This window comes from Acipenser ruthenus, chromosome 34 (assembly GCF_902713425.1).
Source record: "Acipenser ruthenus chromosome 34, fAciRut3.2 maternal haplotype, whole genome shotgun sequence".
Taxonomy (NCBI): domain Eukaryota; kingdom Metazoa; phylum Chordata; class Actinopteri; order Acipenseriformes; family Acipenseridae; genus Acipenser; species Acipenser ruthenus.
Genome location: NC_081222.1, coordinates 12,805,039 through 12,824,389, shown reverse-complemented (window position 1 = coordinate 12,824,389; position 19,351 = coordinate 12,805,039). Strand labels below are relative to the sequence as shown.

The 19,351-nt window shown below is 37.9% G+C and overlaps 1 protein-coding gene across 1 annotated transcript; it reads right to left on the bottom strand.

The window, feature by feature from the left end:
* Positions 1–2,209: 2,209 nt before the first annotated feature.
* On the bottom strand, positions 2,210–18,358 carry LOC117966879 (adhesion G protein-coupled receptor E3-like). Its single transcript, XM_059006868.1, has 15 exons — positions 18,240–18,358; positions 16,274–16,311; positions 14,540–14,611; positions 13,742–13,919; positions 12,732–12,848; positions 12,003–12,178; positions 11,580–11,744; positions 10,662–10,914; positions 10,131–10,144; positions 9,213–9,448; positions 8,254–8,320; positions 7,186–7,277; positions 6,502–6,661; positions 5,439–5,510; positions 2,210–3,563 (listed from the first exon to the last, which is right to left on the bottom strand). The coding sequence occupies exons 2-15, from the start codon at positions 16,304–16,306 to the stop codon at positions 3,528–3,530; spliced, it is 1,671 nt and encodes a 556-aa protein (XP_058862851.1). The 5' UTR covers positions 16,307–16,311; positions 18,240–18,358; the 3' UTR covers positions 2,210–3,527.
* Positions 18,359–19,351: the final 993 nt, after the last annotated feature.

The following is a 19,351-nucleotide window of genomic DNA, read 5'->3' as shown; positions in this document are numbered from 1 at the left end:
ATACTGTAACACAGCCCCCAACTCTCCCTCTGTACCCCTCTATACTGTAACACAGCCTCCAACTCTCCCTCTGTACCCCTCTATACTGTAACACAGCCTCCAACTCTCCCTCTGCACCCCTCTATACTGTAACACAGCCCCCAACTCTCCCTCTGTACCCCTCTATACTGTAACACAACCCCCAACTCTCCCTCTGTACCCCTCTATACTGTAACACAGCCCCCAACTCTCCCTCTGTACCCCTCTATACTGTAACACAACCCCCAACTCTCCCTCTGTACCCCTCTATACTGTAACACAGTCCCCAACTCTCCCTCTGTACCCCTCTATACTGTAACACAGCCCCCAACTCTCCCTCTGTACCCCTCTATACTGTAACACAGCCCCCAACTCTCCCTCTGTACCCCTCTATACTGTAACACAGCCCCCAACTCTCCCTCTGTACCCCTCTATACTGTAACACAGCCCCCAACTCTCCCTCTGTACCCCTCTATACTGTAAAACAGCCCCCAACTCTCCCTCTGTACCCCTCTATACTGTAACACAGCCCCCAACTCTCCCTCTGTACCCCTCTATACTGTAACACAGCCTCCAACTCTCCCTCTGTACCCCTCTATATTAGAACACCTCTTGTTTTCAAGAGCTATTAGCTAAACTACTGTTCCAAACTTAATACAACGCTGTGTGCTGTCGCCATCTTGTGGCTAAAAATCAGAATTCAGAACAGTATTTTTTGGAATTATAATTTCCCCATCCCATTTCCATTCTGAAAATCAGCACATACTATTTTTGCAGTTGTAGATCGACATCAAAACAGGAACAAAACTTAAATAGTGAACGATATACCTAATCTTCTTAAAATGTAGTACAATGTACTGGGCGATTGAAAACCATCGATCCGTGAGAAAACCTGTGATTATTCCATTTGTTACCATTGTATTTTAGTATACCCTTTATCAGGTTTATCTTTATTGTAAACTTAATTTAAAAGACATACTTGTACCAGAACATGTTATAACATAATTTTTTTTTCTAGACAAAATGTAAAAATAACAATTAAAATGATACGCTTTTCAAGTCAATATAGTATTTTAGTAATTAAAAAAAAAAAAAAAAAAACATGTGATAATGAGTGAAGGCAGTTCACATAAATGGATAACACTTCATCGTAAGTGTTAATGATCTTATTTAATATAATTAATTGTCAGAATGTACCGTACTGACCCAAGTCATCTATTAAGCGTTGCACTGATGCATCACGAAGCCTCGTCTCAGATACTGTACAAAAAAAAAAAACCGTTGAAAATGCACGTGTGCATCAAGCACGCGCTCGCGTTCTTTCTTTCAAATTCAAATCCAGAAAACGTTAAAAGTCCAACGTTGGATTTGTTAAACGTACCTTGCTTTGTCCTTGCACTGCTTCGGCTTGCCTTGACGCTTGAGACTTTTTGTGTGTCGTTTTGAATTTCTTTTTTAGTTTTGTACTGTTTGGGAAAATTAACTTTATACAGAAGTTGTTTGTGCTGGCGACGGCGACAGTCGTTTCCAACAGGACACGACATGACCATCAAAACTACAGCAGCAAAACAACAGGTAGACTATTGTGTCATTTTCATTTTCAAAACCCATACCGTGCAGTTATGTTTGCTGTTATTATTATTATTATTATTATTATTATTATTATTATTATTATTATTATTACAGTGTGATGTAAAAACATATATATTGTGTTGTACTTTTAATACTGATATGCACATATCTATTTCAATTCCATTAACATAAATCATATTGTTGTTGTTACTGTCTAATTTCCCATTGCTGTATTAGTTTGTGTACCGGTATTTTAAAATGGTCTTGTGTGTGTGTGTGTGTGTGTTTTCTTTGAGAGATATACAAACACGTTGACGACGGTTCATTGTGTTATTGACACTTATTTTTGGTTGTTTTATTAAAAGTTTGTATTGGTCATTGATTAGTGAAGTAACAGATGTGATACTTTTTTATGACGTTTACAATCATTCTAATTAGTTCTGACTAGCCTTGTTGTAATACTAAAACAAAACAAAAAAAAATCCATAATATATAACTTATAATTACAGTAAAAAGATCTCTCAGAACTCATAAACCCTGTCAAAACACTAGGGAAAAAAAAAAAAAAAAACTTCCGTTTTTGACATACTATTTTATTATTTTCGTTATATGAACACAAACATATTTATTATTGCCACCAAATCCATTTCAAGCAGTTTTTTGTTTTAATATTCAAATATTTGTAAAAATTATATAGTCAACATTGTCCCAGCTTTCAGCTTAATTTTATTTTGTCCCAGTCGTAAAGAGTAAATTTGTTAAATCGTCTAGGTTTTGCTATTGTTGGCATATTCATATTTTTCTTTAAGTGCAAAACTGTGCCAGTTTGCTTAGCAATTCAACAGCAAATGTATTAGGTTGTGTTAGCACTGTTACAAATCAAATAAACACACAACCTTATTTGTTTAATAATAAAATTTAAACACTAAAACAAACAATTGTTGTTTTAATAGATTGCAGTATTTTTTATACGCATTACCCCAATGCTGCCCAAGCTATATATATATATATATATATATATATATATATATATATCAATCACATATACTAATCATTTATCAAGAACAGAATACAGAGGAGCTTGGAGAGGTGTTGTATAACTTGGCACATAGCAGAGAGGGAGTCATACAATCAGGGAAGAGCAGGTTCATGTCTCGGTGCCATCTAGTGCACAGTTGCGTATTGCAAGCATTACAAAAGGAAACCATGGCTGTTCACAAGGCAGCACTGGCTCTTACTTCTGTAGACACACTTTGGTAGATCCAGACTGTGTTGCATATTTCACAAGCAACAAGAACTAAAGATCAGCTTTATTACACATCACTATCAAAAAGTAAAATAAAATTTTAAAAAAATCACACACAAAAAAATTCACACAGTATATATAATACAGTAGAATTACAATAAGAACCACATAGAATGATTGCAAACCGCCTTACAAGATGAACAGCAGATGGAAATATTTTCTGAACCTCCTTACTCTTTTCATATTGTTTGAAAGGACTTGGAAATCATGAAGTTGCCTCTTTGGATTTTGCTGTTAATACAGAGCAGTGCTATAAATGGTGCTGGTAAGCAAGGGAAGAACAGCTCCTGAACTAGTAGTCAAAACACGTGAACACATTTTACCAGAAAATAAAAGAATAATTACAAACATCATAAAAACCTACAGGGGAAATGAAACCCTAGACAATGTAAGCTGAAGCAAATTACTCAAAGTGGTCATTATATACTAACCATTAACAGTCAATTAACTTAAAAAGTGAGCAGTGACCTACAGTGATTTGATACTAGGAAAATATAGTGTAAAAAATGGCAAACAACATCCTAAAAAAAAAAGTGAATAACCAAAGGATCTCCAGCACTGCCACTGTTGTTCATAGTGGAACATGCAGTTGTTTCTGGGTGATCCAGTCCTCATTGTGCTGTTTGCATCTTTATCTGGATAGTGTCGTCACAGATGTTTCTCTGCCCTTAAAGTAAAAAAAATAAAATAAAAAGTGGCATTTGAATTTTCTTTAAGGGTGAAACAGATACAAAACTCGCTTCTTGTTTCATTGAAATACTAGCATGCTTGATACAGTAACCTTTTTTTTGTAATTTTGCTCCTCTGTAATATGTAAATGATGTATTCTTAGTAAAATAAGTCAGAAGTGATTGCCTATCCAATATAATACTTCCTCAGACTGCTGCACCCTGACACCTGCTGGAAAGCTTTCATGTACTCTGTTAAATAAATTGCTGTATTGATCAGGCACTATTACTGGCTGGTTTCTTAATTACCTTTACTAGGAATAAATCTGTTACACCGAATGAACATTGGCAAGGAGTTAGCTGTTATGAACATGAGTTCAGTTAAAGTTTATTTTGATGGGTGTTTTTATCCTATTCTTTTTTGGCAGGACACTGGTTTACTGTACAGACAGCAGGGACGACTGCACCTTCCAACACCGACTCTGGAGATTGTGAGCCAAGTGTCTCTTAGTACCTGCTCTATTCGGATGACACATTTACATGGTTTTCTGAGGATTGTAACTGGGAGGTTTGGCTACAGGGGATACCATGGATGAGGAGGGCTGCATTTCTTGTGGGAAAAAAAGGTGTTTTAATCAAACTGCATTTCGGTAAGATCAAAACAATTTACTTCATATTGAATTTATACAGAAATCACCTGGCTGCTTTGACAGGTTAATGGCAAAACAGAGCCTTATTGAATTGAAAGACTGTGTTGCTGGTTTACTGTTTTATGTGAACATGCTTTGAATTTCTACTTATCGCATGTACACAGAGTTTTGTGTTAATATATACAGTATTCTGACACATTTCCAACTGCAGTGGGACCAGAGTAAGGGTGGATATGTAAAAAGTCGGATGAATGAATCCTGTTTTAAATACCATTATAGAGTGCTGTAACAATTACTGTATTCACACAAGTATTGTTCTGAGATTCAGCTTTTATTAGGGAGCTCCCCTAAATCCCTTGTTTAGAAAGACACAGGGTATTAATGCTTGTGACAGGGTAGCCCTCTGCCGTGTGGGTGCGTGCATTCGCTGCTGAGTGACAGGCAGGAGATCAGGATTTATTTACATATCAATACACTGAACAGCTCACGTGACACTACCAGCAATGGCAGCGCACAGAGCACACACAACACTGTGTACAATAACTTTGCCAGAATCTACAATCTCTGAACTAATCTTCTCTGTTCAATAATAAACTAACGTTGCTGAAGAGGTTGATCATGGTGGATAAACAGCTAGGGCGGATATACACTGATTACTGTATTTGAAATCCAGGTCTGATCTCTTTAATCACATTCTTTATTGTTGGTGTTTTTCTTATCTGACGTTTAGTTGGCTGATTTGCTATTTGTAATGTAAAAGGATCATTGCAGTCCGATTCATTATAATCATCTAAGTGTGTACTGGTACCTGAAACAAGTGACCAAGGATCTCTCCAGAGTGAAATAAGAAGGCTTAGACTGTCAGTAATGTCACTGCACAATATGCTTCCAATTATGCCAATTATGAATGTGGAATGTCGATAATCAGAACCGGTGCATCCCTACAATTTAGCCGTTATTGCTGTAAACTTCTGCCTATTTTAGTGTTTTTGTTACCATAAAACCCAGGAGAATTATAACCAAAATATAGTAGGAAATATTAATTTGTCATTCCAACTCAAGCTGACCTCTGTTTGTGGTTGATAGAAGCAAAACACCCATTTTGATTTACAAAAGAACCGGTGACATCTAGCACACCAATACAACACTCTGATAGGTTTAATGTTAAGCATACTTTTCAATAGATCTGCTTTTTGATTGTTCATTTTATTTTACATGTCTCACCCTTGAGCTAATTGCATAAGTTGTTGAAGACTTCCGTTGGCAACAAAACCATTTCTTGTACTCCTTCCTCACCTGGAAACCAGAATAAATATAAATGTCAGCGTCATGCGTATCCTCTGCCACAGCGGTAGAAATGAAACGGCACAAGGTTGTTGGTTTTATATAATTTGTTGTGTAGAACATATATATATATATATATATATATATATATATATATATATATATATATATATATATATATATATATATATACATATATATATATATATATATATATATATATATATATATATATATATATATATATATATATATGCAATCGGCACCCTCATTTCATATTAGATTATCGTATCGACATTTATCAATGATCGATGCATTGATGTTTTATTTTTCAAAATAAACAAACGTTAGTTTTTTTTTTTAACAGAAGATCTAATAACTGAAAACACAGTTGTGCATAATAGTTAAACAAAAAGGCACGACTTGCATTCAAATTAGAACACTTCCGATTATCGAAAAATAAATACAAGGGACTTACGAAAAGAATATGCGTGCGTCCGCATCAGATTAAGATTGTAATAATAAAAAAAAAACTGTATTTTAACAGAAGTAATTTCTGAACTATGGTTGTTCAGTACTGATTTGTCTTATTCAACGCGTAATGTGTGTTTGAAGTGTGTATCCTAGCAACGCGCTAATCTACCGTACCAGACTAGAAGCAGCGCGCTCACACTCAAGGTTTTAATGCAAACCTGCAACAGGAGACTTAAAACTGGGTACTAATTCAATGCATCGATTCACCAAAATGTAATCGAAGCTCGGTAAAATTTAAGGACAGATGATCAATAATCGATGCATCGATTAATTATATACATATATATGCATATATATATATATAAAGGGTTTTCATTTCTGTGTGGGAATCATGCATTTTCTAAGTTGCTCCTGCTTTTCTCCAGCAGAAATACTTTTAGATGTAAAAAAGTAGTAGAGAAGGTTTTAATAAATGAAAGAACAAAGGGTAATGGTTAAGATACTAGCATTTTTGTTGTGGCTGCATTACCTCTCTGTTCAGCAAGCAGTACACAATGAATATCATGGTCCCCTGCTGAGAGCTGAGGGCGATGAACAACACTCTGCATATTTCAACTTGTGGGAAAAAGCCAAGGAACCAGCTACAGCCCAAGATCACAAACTGGACGAGGGCTTTGAAAGTCAGCAAGCTAAAAACAACAACACGAATAAATCATTGAAACAATATTTCATAAATGGGTCACTTCATGAAAGGGTTACCAATATGTGACATTATGGCTTGTTTTTTAAATGTAGACTCGAAGACAGTTAATTTGCTATTTACAACACTGTAACCCTAAGAGGAGTCATGGTATAGGCTGCAAGATAATCTACTTCCTGGGGACTGAAGAATGGGCACAATGTTTCTGGAGTTGCACGTGTAACAGGGACACAAAAAAGACCTCAGTCTGGAAACTAAATATCACACAGTCATGGAAATTACTCAAAAAGAAAAAACAACACTAAAACAACGTAAATCAGACATTGTTATGATAATTATACATTTAGTAACCATACACTGGTAATCCTTTTCATTAAGTGACCCATGGTACAGTATAATGGGACTCTTACATGCTCCAATAATTCAACCCTGGTCAAGAATACACTCATTTCAGCTTAAATCATCAGCGTAAAACTATATGTCATTCCCTCCCTCTTCATCTCCTGCACTCACCTGCTGTCCTTAAGCGAGGACACTTCAGCATTGAGCTGAGACAGAGTTGCTTGCAGAGTCCAGATAATGGCACCGAAGAGAATCATGTTAACCTGCCAAGAAAATGTACATGATGCAAATTCATTACAGTTTGCCTTGGTCAGCACTCTTCTATAGGGTTCCAAAACCTTAAAACCTGGAACTGTACTTGCACTTAAGTCATATCTGAAAGACCCGGTGATACTTAATTGAAGTTATTAGAAGATACTGAAGATGCTGATCGATCCACTGAGATACAGCACCTTGTTTCTAGGGATGCCTTGTCTCAGTTTACAGAGATTGGGGAAGTGGACCCTTGTTTTGTTTTTGAGATTAGCCAGGAATTGAATCAGAAACACCCATGTGCTTCTTACAAAGATGTCAGTCACTGGGATCTTTAATGTGCACAAGGTAGACAGGACATTAACCAAGTTCTGCAGCAAAGGTCCCTCTATACTATACTGTTATACTATACTAACACCATGGTAGAGCTCTGGTTGAGAGAGCCCTTAGAAACATTTACCTCAGTACATTTTGCGGTTTTACCATGGTTATACTGCATTTTAATGTGCTTTACCATATCTTCCTGTGCTCTACAATGCTTACCTATGCTTTATTATACTTTTTTTATGGATTTACATTTGGGAATCTTTTAAAACAGTGGAGAGAGAGAGAGAGAGAGAGAGAGAGAGAGAGAGAGAGAGAGAGAGAGAGAGAGAGAGAGAGAGAGAGAGAGAGAGAGAGAGAGAGAGAGAGAGAGAGAGAGAGAGAGAGAGAGAGAGAGAGAGAGAGAGAGAGAGAGAGAGAGAGAGAGAGAGAGAGAGAGAGAGAGAGAGAGAGAGAGAGAGAGAGAGGTTCCCTGCTGTATAATATGAGCATGGCATAGTCAGACTCTACCTCGTTTGCCTCGTATTAGTTGTAGACCGGCTAAAAGCAGACAGGGAGAGAGAGAAGGAGAGTTGTGCCTCATGATGATATAATCTTCCAAAATATGATCAGATGGGAGGGGTGGCTACAAGGACAGGAGGAATAAAAAGATGATGTACATACTGCCAATATGAGAGCAACAGGGCCAAGAAAACTCCAGCGGAATTCCTTCTCATAACTCAGCCAGCATCTGCAACATAAGCAAAGTGTTTATTTCCAATAGGCTCATATACTACAGAAGCCCTTTAACCACACTGTATAGTTATTCCCTGTGCAACAAGTATCAGGACCCCTCCTAAAACATGAAACTCAAGTGGGATCCTAATACCTGATACACAGGAAGTGAATCTACAGTGTGGTGATGGCAGGATGAATAAACCCTGTTAAACTGAATGTTCCACACAACAATAAGAGACTTGAATGATTATGTATTCCCTACATTGTGGTGTTTTTCGATATTAGAACTTTCCAGAAAGCATATGCAAGAAACTTATGTAACTTTTCTTAAAGTTATTTTCTTTTTTTTTTTGTTCTTTAAATTCCAGTCTGACTGTTAATTAGAAAACCGCTCCAATCCTAAGGAATCTTAAATGTGACCGTACTAAGAGGGTGTACAAGGAACACAGCATGGTTGTGCATAGGGCAGCAGTGTGGAGTAGTGGTTAGGGCTCTGGACTCTTGACCAGAGGGTTGTGGGTTCAATCCCCAGTGGGGGACACTGCTGTTGTACCCTTGAGCAAGGTACTTTACCTACATTGCTCCAGTAAAAACCCCACTGTATAAATGGGTAATTGTATGTAAAAATAAATAAATAATGTGATATCTGTATAATGTGAAATAATGTATAATGTGATATCTTGTAACAATTGTAAGTCGCCCTGGATAAGGGCGTCTGCTAAGAAATAAATAATAATAATAATAATAATGGTTGTTCTCAACCCAGTAATAGTTGAGAGCCAGCGCTCACGGTGTTGAGAGCTGCAGTTTAGTGTAGATTCAGACGTGTGAACCTGTAGAACACTGTGAAGTCTATTCATTGGAAATAACCAATCTTTATGAATCATAATCAGAACAGTACTTACATTTCATTATTCATATATCCATCTGAAAACAGCGCTGCAGACACAGCCACGATGAGAAGGGGAGTGCCGTAGCCAGCCAGCAGCAGGTATCCTGTACGCAGGGCCTGCATGCTACTCCGCCTCACCTGCCTCAGGTTTCTCACCTGCAGGTAGAGCTGTACTCCCTCCAGGCACATCCAGGCAAAACTGGCCAAGAAGAGGTAGTGTAGGAGCCCAGCTATGACTGCACACAACACCTGAGAGAGGACAGGCAGGGTCAGGACAACATTGCACAATGACCCCTGGACCTTTTTAATCTTCATGCAAATGTCACTAGGCTATTATAAGTCGCATTATCACATATAAATGCAGTGATATTAATAGGATGATAAGTCAAAAGTAAATGTCTTGAGTGACTATTTTAAACAGGTTTTTGATGTCAGGAACATTCCTCTAGTTACAGTGTGTCTATACCCTATGCTAGATGAATTTAGTGTAAATCAAACAGAAGTACTAACAGAGCTGGACTGGACTGGCTTTAAAGATTACAAAGACAAGGGAAGTTATCTGCAGGCCACTGGCAGATATTTTTAACTATAATGACCGGAGATGTTCCAGCTGACTGGCAGATTGCAACTGTGCCGATATTTAAGCAGAGAGAGAACGCGGGATTAGGAAATTACAAACCCATCGCCTCAATATCAGGCAAAAAAATGGAATCATTCATAAAGGTGTAACTAAGAAGATTGTTTATATATTAACATTACAGGAGTCAACAATGATTCAGAAATAAACAATCATGATTTCTTTGAAAACGTAACTGCAAGAATGGACTAGAAAACTGTGACATTATTTTTGGACTTTCAAAAGGCCTTTGACAAAGTGCTGCACTAAAGATTAATAAACTGAAATCGGTGGTAATCCTGTGGAGTAGCCTACATGCATGTAGATACCTAACTGGGTAAGGGGAGTGAGTTCTACTTTGGGTTAGAAGGATCAATGCTGGGATGCCTACTTTCTCTTATATACATAAATGACATAGATAGGGGGATATTCCCTATATCAAGTCACATTGTACCGTAGCTGCTGAATAAATGGAATCCTTGAAGAACTGACCAGAAGAATTTCTGGGATCAAACAGCTCTGAAGAACTGGGCGAGCATCATTCTGTAGGCCTGAATTGTGTGGCAACTATAGCTACCAAATTGTAATGTTCTCTCTGTGCGTGGATTTAAAATATACAGTGATCATCTCTAAATGTGATCACATTTGTACTCTCTGTTGAGTAAAGGTGAAGCCTTCCATGTGTGCACTGCTTTAAGGAAATACACGCAAAATAAGAGATCACAATATGGGGTTCATAATGTTGATTCCGTAAAGCAGTGAATTTGGTATTGGGTGTGCAGAGCAGAGGGATCCGAAATGCAATTTAAATTACAGCATCAGGATGAGCCAGTCATTCTATAAAGCAGTTTTGTTCCAGCCTATCCAGAGTGAAGCAGCCCTGCCTACATACCGGGACCTTTGTTTGGCTTATCCCAGTTAGGAAGAGAAGGTGAGCCAGGAAGAGACAGATGCTCAAGTGCAGGTGAATGGTGTTGTTGGCATTCTGAATGGACTGGCAACATATGAAGGTTGTAATTGCACAACTTAGAAAAAACAGGTTGATCGGCACTGCAATTAAATTAATCAATTCTAACATGTCGCCGTCATCTTCATGGTGCTGCAAAACAATAAAAAAACAGAATGGAACATTTTAACATTATCAGGTTTTTTAATCATGTGCTTTGTTTACATGAAAAAAAACACATTTGCCACACTATTTTGGTCGTACCATTTCAGCAATTTTGATTTACATAAAGATTTATTTTAGGTAGATACATTTTCATTACAAATGAAATCTCTGCTGTTAGGATAGCTTCAGCAATTCTGAATCTCGAGGGAGACACATGGAAGGCCCTGGATAAGGGCGTCTGCTAAGAAATAAATAATAATAATAATAAAGTTTAAAAAGCAATCCAGCTATGAAGCTGTAAATAATTCAAACTAAAAAGGAGGAATTATTTCTATCCTTTGCAATTTTTTGGTATTGTTTTTGCAATGTTTTCCTTGCTATTAACTGCAGTAATTTATTTGAGGCATCTGAGACTGTTGTATGGTATATACTGCATTTCATAAAACAATCTTTAACCCTCAAGGCCCTTGTAGAATTATTAGAGTAATCTTTTTAAAAACAACTTTTTATAACCATGATGTCTTTACTAGGGGTGTGTCGATATTCATGTAATTTCGTATAATAATTTTTGTAGGAAGGTATTAAATTAAACCAAACCTGTTTATTATTGTGCTAATTTCAGAACTGGAAAAGCTAGAAATGTTCAAAAATACTTGCGGTTTCTCAATCTCCATTATCAATGCAAAGGTGGAGAGGTGGGTGCAGCTGCAGACTGTGTGTGTTTCGTTGGTCTGTATTTCTTTACAGCCTTCTGGAGACCAGGTTTTTATAGGTTTAGTTTTCCAGTAGACACAGGTCATGTTCCCTTCTGATCCAGGCTGAAAAGGAAAAGCACATTACTATTCACTGGGTGGGCAATGTGCTAATCCAACCAAAATAAATATTGCTCCCCAAGCATTTACCGATTCTTAAATGGCATAGCAAATATTCTGTAGGTGCATTCCTTTCAAATGAGCCATTTATAGTCATCCTTCATTGGATACCCAACTAAAGAGTTAATTGACTCAGGCCTTAGCTTTGGTCTGCAAAATGGCCAGTAGACTAATGCTGTCGTTTCTCAGCGCAATCATACCCACCTTGGAGTGCTTTAATGTGAAGTTAACAGGCTCAGAGAGGTTGGAGAGTTGCATTTCAGGTAATGTGGCCGATATCACTTCAGAATTAATTTCAGGAATGTGTTCACTCACAAAAAAACTGGCACTTAGAAGTGAACTCATTCCATTGTATGATATGAAAACTGCTGCAGCATAACCTGATGGTAAAAATATGTAATTTAAAATATACTGCAGTACAGTAGCTCACTTTGTACAATACCTGTGCTTACCATCACCACTTATCAGTTTCAAGATTCAATTTACAGTTTTCAGATATTTATCTGAGTTTCTGATTCAGGTGACACTTGATATGATCAATGTATACCTCGCCAGCATAAGTCAACCCTTGATTTTACAGCAGAGGATGCTTCCCCAATGCGGTAGCTTACATAAACTCATGCAGGGCTAATAAGGGTTTGAGTGCATATCGCACATACTGGCCCACTCCCTTTACGTAAGTGCATGTAGTATTCAATATTCCTTATATGAATTACAATAGACTGTCACTAATCAGAAATGACCTAGAATTATACAGAGATTTTTGTAACGACTGTTTTGTAACAAAGCCCAGGCAACATTTTAGTGTGGTACACATTACTGTAAGTACCCCCAAAATCAAACAAACCACTAATCTGAACTTTGTTGCACTCGTGACGTTCCCATGCCAGCTGGGTGGAGTTTATATAGTGCATATCCAGAAAATCTCATTACTTTTATTGTTCTCCTTCGCGACACCCTGCAGGTCAACTTCCATTGAGTTTCCTTGAGCTTCCAATTTTGGGATTGCATTCAGGCTTGTGTTTGATCCAACCACCATCAAGTCGATTTCTTAAAAGGAAACAGATATGGCTAATTCTAAAATAATGTCCTGTATTTATATTCGTCTGATATACAAACAAAAAACATACCACCTTGTATGCAAACTGTAAGCAGTGCACTGTGCTGATGTATACCGTAATGCAATCCCCTGACCAACATCAGTAGCATGATTGGTAGTTAACTTTCCTCAGATCTCCGAGATACAAAGATTGAATCCAGCAACCGGATTTTTTTTGGTTCTTTTTAAAAAGTACTCTGACGATAAAGTAGTGACAGCCTTTGTTTACAAATTGCATCTGTGTGGAACGTCTATTATATAGATTACACCCCATGCATTGGCAGATATCTAACCTAAAAAGTTCCTCTTCCTGCTTACATGCATTTGCTGATGCATTTGGTAAAATGCAATTTCAGCTTGTAGTCTTTTCGTGCCTGGTCTCCTATGATAGTTCTGCATTAAGGTCTGTGTTGCAGAATGTCTCAATTTCAACTTGTCCCCCTGATTCTGTGGGCTGCACAGACACCACTGCGCCACAGTGACACTGGGCTTCAGCACCGTTTTTTTTTTGCTGTACAGTTAGTTGTTCAATGAGTTTTTTGGTTGTTATATATAGCCATGACTTTGAGTTTTAGGAACATTTTCTGACTCTCTGTGTCTTACGCTGTTCTGATCATTTTTCACTTTTTTTTTCTTGCTGGTTTATTTTCCAAGTTTGCATTTGTGTTTCTGAATATCACAAATTAAAGTTAAAAAAGAAGAGGCACAAGGATAAACCATAAAATCCTCTGCAAAGCAAGCACACATAAGAATGCATATAGAAAAAGCATCAGAAGGGAGTAAAAACTGTTTAAAGCTATGGTTTCAGTTGATACACGCCGTGCTAATATAGCGCAGGCCTTACCCAGTTTTTCTGATTTCACTTTCTTGCTTGTGACATTAGCAGTGGGCTTAATCAAGGCGGATACCAGACTCACTGCAGAGGTCAGAATCATCTGAGCTGCTTCAGACTTCTGCTCATCATTTTGGTTTGTCCAAGCGGAGTCACTGCTGACAATTGTACCCAAGACACTAGCCACCATCTGAAAGGGCGAATGGAGACTAATTTACACACATTGTAATCAAACCATTTTTATATCATGTCAAGGGACAGAACATAAATGGTGAGAACTTGATTTTTTGTGAACAAAAGAAAAGGGGGGATAATGCAAGGGGTGTGGTGTTTCTGATTTGAATGGTTTTCTTAATATATTTTTTTTAAATATTCATCATTGATAAAGCTGTACTGCATTGAAATACTTACTATAAAACTAGAATACAAAAAGGTTGTTTTTTCTTGCACCATCACCACAAATTAACTTTGACATACATAGTGACTACAGTTTGTACAGTTACATTCTAATATTAACTCAGTTACTACTGTTGTCCAGTTAAAATGATCACTGACCATTATGTTAATGCAAATATTTTTTTACATCTCAATTTTCTATCATGTTTACAATGAGATATGCATTGCCCTTACACTAAGCCCCCGAGGTACTTTGTTTTATTTTACTTGAAACAAGATAGCTTTACTTACCAAGATATTGAGGTTTTTATTTTACTGTAAATACTGACCTCTTTTCAGCTAATATTATGGTCCATTTTTTAACAGAGATAATTATCAAAGTGTTTTTCTGTTTTTATTAAAGTAATTGCTGACCTCAACTGGAATCTCTGAGCCATTTTTTAATTGGTCTGTAAATGAAGAAAGGAAGCAAAGCTGGCTTGATGCCTACAAAAGAGAAAAAAAGAAAATAACACATTGCTACATAGCATCTCTGCCCCTGACTTGTTTTAAAAATCCACAGGTTTTCCAGCTGTGTCTTCTGCAGCGCAGTTGAAAGCGCCATACTGATGACCAGGGAGTTCTTCAAGAGCCATACAAAAACGATTTGTAAAATATGCTTAATTTACTAAAACGGAAGAGCCAACCAAATAGAAACACTTTTTTTTTAATGAGATTTAAAAAGGTTTAACCCAGACAAAACACAGCTTTAGTGTGGTTGTGCTCATTAAACATGTGTCGTGGTTAAACATCAATTTATTTGCATTTTGAATGTCCCTGCCGATTGACCTTGTCGTCTGTCTAAACCCATTAAGAGCCTTGAAGGGGGTACTCCACTTCTAAATCAAAAGAACCATATTGGAGAGATCAGTGAGATACAGGGCTTAAGAGGCATCCGTTGGACAGCCCTGGTCTTACTATTGGGTTTCTTGCCCAAGTATCTAAGCAACTGTTAGGGTCCATCCCTCAGTCCCAAGCCCCTTGTCATTTAATTCTGATTTTTTCCAGAATGGGTTTTCATGAATGCACAGAATGCAGGAAGATCCTTTGTGCACATTCTGCATGTAGCATAATCATGTCCGTCATCCTCTTTCCCTCCACCTGGGTCCAGCAACAAAACAAAGCTTCAGTGTATTACACTAGGTAGCCTGCAGGTCATGGTGCAAGCCTTTATCATTCTAAGGATAGACATTAAGTCACAGACTAAGTCAGTCTGGTCTTCAGCCCACACCTTTACTAGATTTTACAGAGTGAATGTAGCCAACTGGAGGAATCCTGGTTTTGGCACCACTGTTCTTCAGGTTGGACAAGCTCCAGCTTGGTCATTCTTACCCAACATGTAAAGGCTTAAGGGTATTTCTGAATGGGGTATGTTTAGATTACGAAGGTAACCCTGTAAAGTACCCTGTTAGCTTGTCTGGTCGCTTGTACATCTAGTCACTTTAAAAGCCTGAAGGCAGAGGGTAGAGACTTCACAGACACACTTGAATGTGAAGCTATGGCATAGAGCTCCAGTAAAGGAGGGGTTTGAGGGAGAAAAAACAAGCAATGGCATAAGAGAGTCATTTGAAGCCTTTGTAACCGAAACGTTTACCTTGTTTATTGACTCAATTTCATTCCAACTTACCTATTTTGGGTTTACAATAACAGCATTATTCCAGGCTACTAGATTGTACTGCACCTTTTTTGTTATTTTCTAAGCCCCATTAATGAGTATTCATTAACTTGCAAGTTCATTTGGTCAGCTATATTGAACTGCAGAAATGCAGAATGTATGCAACATTGATACTCGCACCATAAAAATGATTGATTAATGATAATTGTTCTTATTTTTGCTGTGAACAGATAAATACTGTTCATAAACTGTGTCTGCATCACCTGCTGTACCAAGCTCCATTCAAGCATGTGTTTCAAGGACTTTAAGTTCTATACCCACACATACAGAGGAGCCTGCTTCTTTTGCATCGTGGTATAGATGCTTGAGATGCTCGCTTGCAGTGTGTGTGGTCACTGTTTCGCACCCAGTCCCCGCCCTCGCCCTGTTACACAATACAACACACCTCTCACCCCCCGTCCATCCCCCCTTTCATTAAGATTTTGGTCACTTACTTGTGGGCAACTTGCGGTAGCCATCTGTTTCATCAGGTCTGAAAGAGACAGAGGAGGGCTTGATTCTGAATTAGTTACAGATTTAACTGCATTGCAACACCAGGGGCCGGTTGTACTAATGAGAGAAAAAAAACGTGATTGGATCCGGGATCACTGGAGCTGGATCATGAGAAGGTTTTGTACTACGCAGATCTGGATCAGGCTCCACTGATCCGTAATCCTGATGTGATCCTGGAGCTGCACACACTGTAACTAGGGAAATTGACAAATGAGACGCGAACATGTGTGGAGCACAGTTAAAAGACCCTGGCTGTCATATTTGTATGCCTGAGATCACAGTAATGTTGCAAAACAATGGCAAACTGATGGACAGAGATAGAGGAGGGTACACTAGTCTTGAACAATTGCACTCATTAAACAATGTAAATCCAGGTTACTGTATTCAGGACGGAGAATCCGCAATGTGGATGATTTAAATTGCAATTGAACAGACTAATTAGTGACGGATGACGAATTTGGCTGGAGACCTTGTGCATGGGTGCTGACAACTATCCGCAATGCTGGCCGACTAGCGAATACACGATGACATCATGAAGTCTTGTGCGGCAGATAGGAAGTGGCTCGTAGGGCCACCTCCCTCCAAAACACAAACCCACCAAACTATGACTGGATAAAATGAAGATGATGAATGGTTAACGCAACAACTGCAGTGGCACAATGCCACCTACCCCCCAAACATAGGGAAAGGATGAATGAAAACTAAGCAGCTGAGACACGGGCCCGCGCCACAAAGCATGAAATGCACTGAGGGAGAACCCAGCCTCTCCAGCCTTCCACACACCTGCAGAAACTAAAGATGAACCGCTCGGCACTCAGGTAAGGAAAGAAACCCTACTCGCTGGTAGAAAGAAACCTTAGGGAATCAGTGGCTGAGGGTAGCCCTTCCTCCAGGCTCTAAAGACGGCCGTCTCCCTGTCTGGCCTCGCCGCGCGTGACAGAAGCCAAACAAAAGAAGTGATATGAATGAAAGCCTCACAGTTTTTATGGTGCTTGGATATGACATGTTGATTAGTGGGCGGATTCTCCTTCCAGAAATACAACCAAGCTTTCCATCCAAAACACTTTATTTTTTGTAAACAACAAGAAGTGTGGAACGGTGTTATTTATTAATGGCATCACACTGAGTTTTCTAATTGTCTATGTACAGTTTAACTTTTCATATTCAACTGAAATGGTAAACTTAAAATAGTACAGCAAAATTTGTGCTTGTTTTTTTATACAAAAACAGTGTTACCTTGTGCAAATAAATATACACATCAATAAAAACAAAACACTTTACCAAGCACTTCGCACAATTATTGTACCAAATTACTCACAATATATTGCTTATTAAAAATTATTTGGGGTGTTTATACATCACGCAGACTCTTGTACCTTTATTTGGATTTCATTAATGAAAGTTTATAAACCTCTAGGCCTCGTTTTACTAAACGTTTTTGAACTAATAAATAAACATTTACCATAATGAATATTATCATAATATGTTGCATAAAACCTAATAACACAATCTATTCATAAGAAAGTTGCAGTCTTACCTGTGAACAGGAACATGTTTAAAGTTTGGTACTCCCTGTCTGTAGCTTGGTATAGTTTACACTGAGGTTTGAAGTTCAAGCTACATCATCTCTTTTGCATAATCAAGGGGATGGAAGCTGAAACTCCTTTCTTATAGCAATACAGTACTAGTACCATTTTAATAGCATGTTCTACTTTCAAAATGCCACACATATATGAAACCTATATGCAGTAAATTATTGTCACATACAAGAAACACAACAAGATTAGAATCATGAGAAGATAGTTTTACTGTTATATTTTAAATGCTGGTTAAACTTAAAGCTTTTGTTTTTCTGCAGTGGTAACAAATACTGGTTTTAATTGGAATTCAGTTAATCCAGGCTATTACCTTCACACTGTGTTTTATTGGGAATCCACGTGGCTCCAGGAGAAGGGATGAATCCAGTTTTACAGGTGCAGATATAATGCCCAACAGTGTTGCTGCATATTGTATTTGGGCCACAGATCATTGGGTTTGGTGCGCACTCATCAATATCTGCAGAAAATCAAGTTCAATGTCATTATCAAGAGTGCCAGCAGCACTTTTATACATCATCATTACTATCCTTGCCATACGGTCATGGTGAACCCTTTAAATGGTACATTATAGCGAGGATATTGACAGTTAAGAAACTATCTGACAACACTACCCCATCAATATGAAGAATGTGAAACAGTGTGTAGATAAGTCATCTCGAAGTCTGCCACGTGTAAATCATGAAATATTTACCATTTTATACATCATCATGATTAGCCCTTACTGGTACCCACTGTACTCTACCATTTGATAATAATGATCATGAATACCTGTGTTCCCTTCAGTACTGGAGATGCAACCGACCACAGAAGGAGAAGGGACATAGATTGGGGGCAGCGGCACCAACATGTCCATTTAACCACCTAAGTCTCTTTTAACAGCAACCCAAATCTTTTTTTAAAAAGCTTAAAGTTTAAGTTTTTTTTTTTTTTAAACCATTCATTTTCAGAATGGGATAGGGAAATGCTGTGGTTCAGGGAGAAGGAGCAGAGAGTGATCACAATGGCGAGTTTTGAATTGAGTTGAATACTTTTGCTTTTATTCACTTCTTTAATTAATCATTGGTGACCGATTCAGACTCATTCAAGATCTTATGAACACTTTGGTTTCCCAAAAGGTCAACATTTACATAAATCTCGTCAGTCATGTTTATTGCGATAAATTCCATTATGTCAGCCAAGTTTTTTTTGTTTTGTTTTTTTAATTCTAGTGGCATATGAATATCTACCAGTGACTTGCCCCTTTTTGAAAAGAAGTGCCGACCCACGGTGATATACTGTAATATCAACACCCCCCTGTGACCTGTTTTGACCAATCAGAATAGAGTATTTAAAAGACCCATTTTATAATGCTCATGAAGAACTGTGTTCCCTTCAGTACTGTATGGCGAGGAATTACACATGGTTATATTGGCAAGTGAGAAA

Excerpts from the sequence above, each read along its gene's own strand:
- LOC117966879 (XM_059006868.1), bottom strand. The coding sequence starts at position 16,306 with ATGAAACAGATGGCTACCGCAAGTTGCCCACAA. Across the intron at positions 13,920-14,539 it reads GCTCAGAGATTCCAGTTGAG|ATGGTGGCTAGTGTCTTGGG; the intron begins GTCAGCAATTAC and ends TCGCCCTTTCAG. Across the intron at positions 10,915-11,579 it reads TGGAGATTGAGAAACCGCAA|CACCATGAAGATGACGGCGA; the intron begins GTATTTTTGAAC and ends ATTGTTTTGCAG.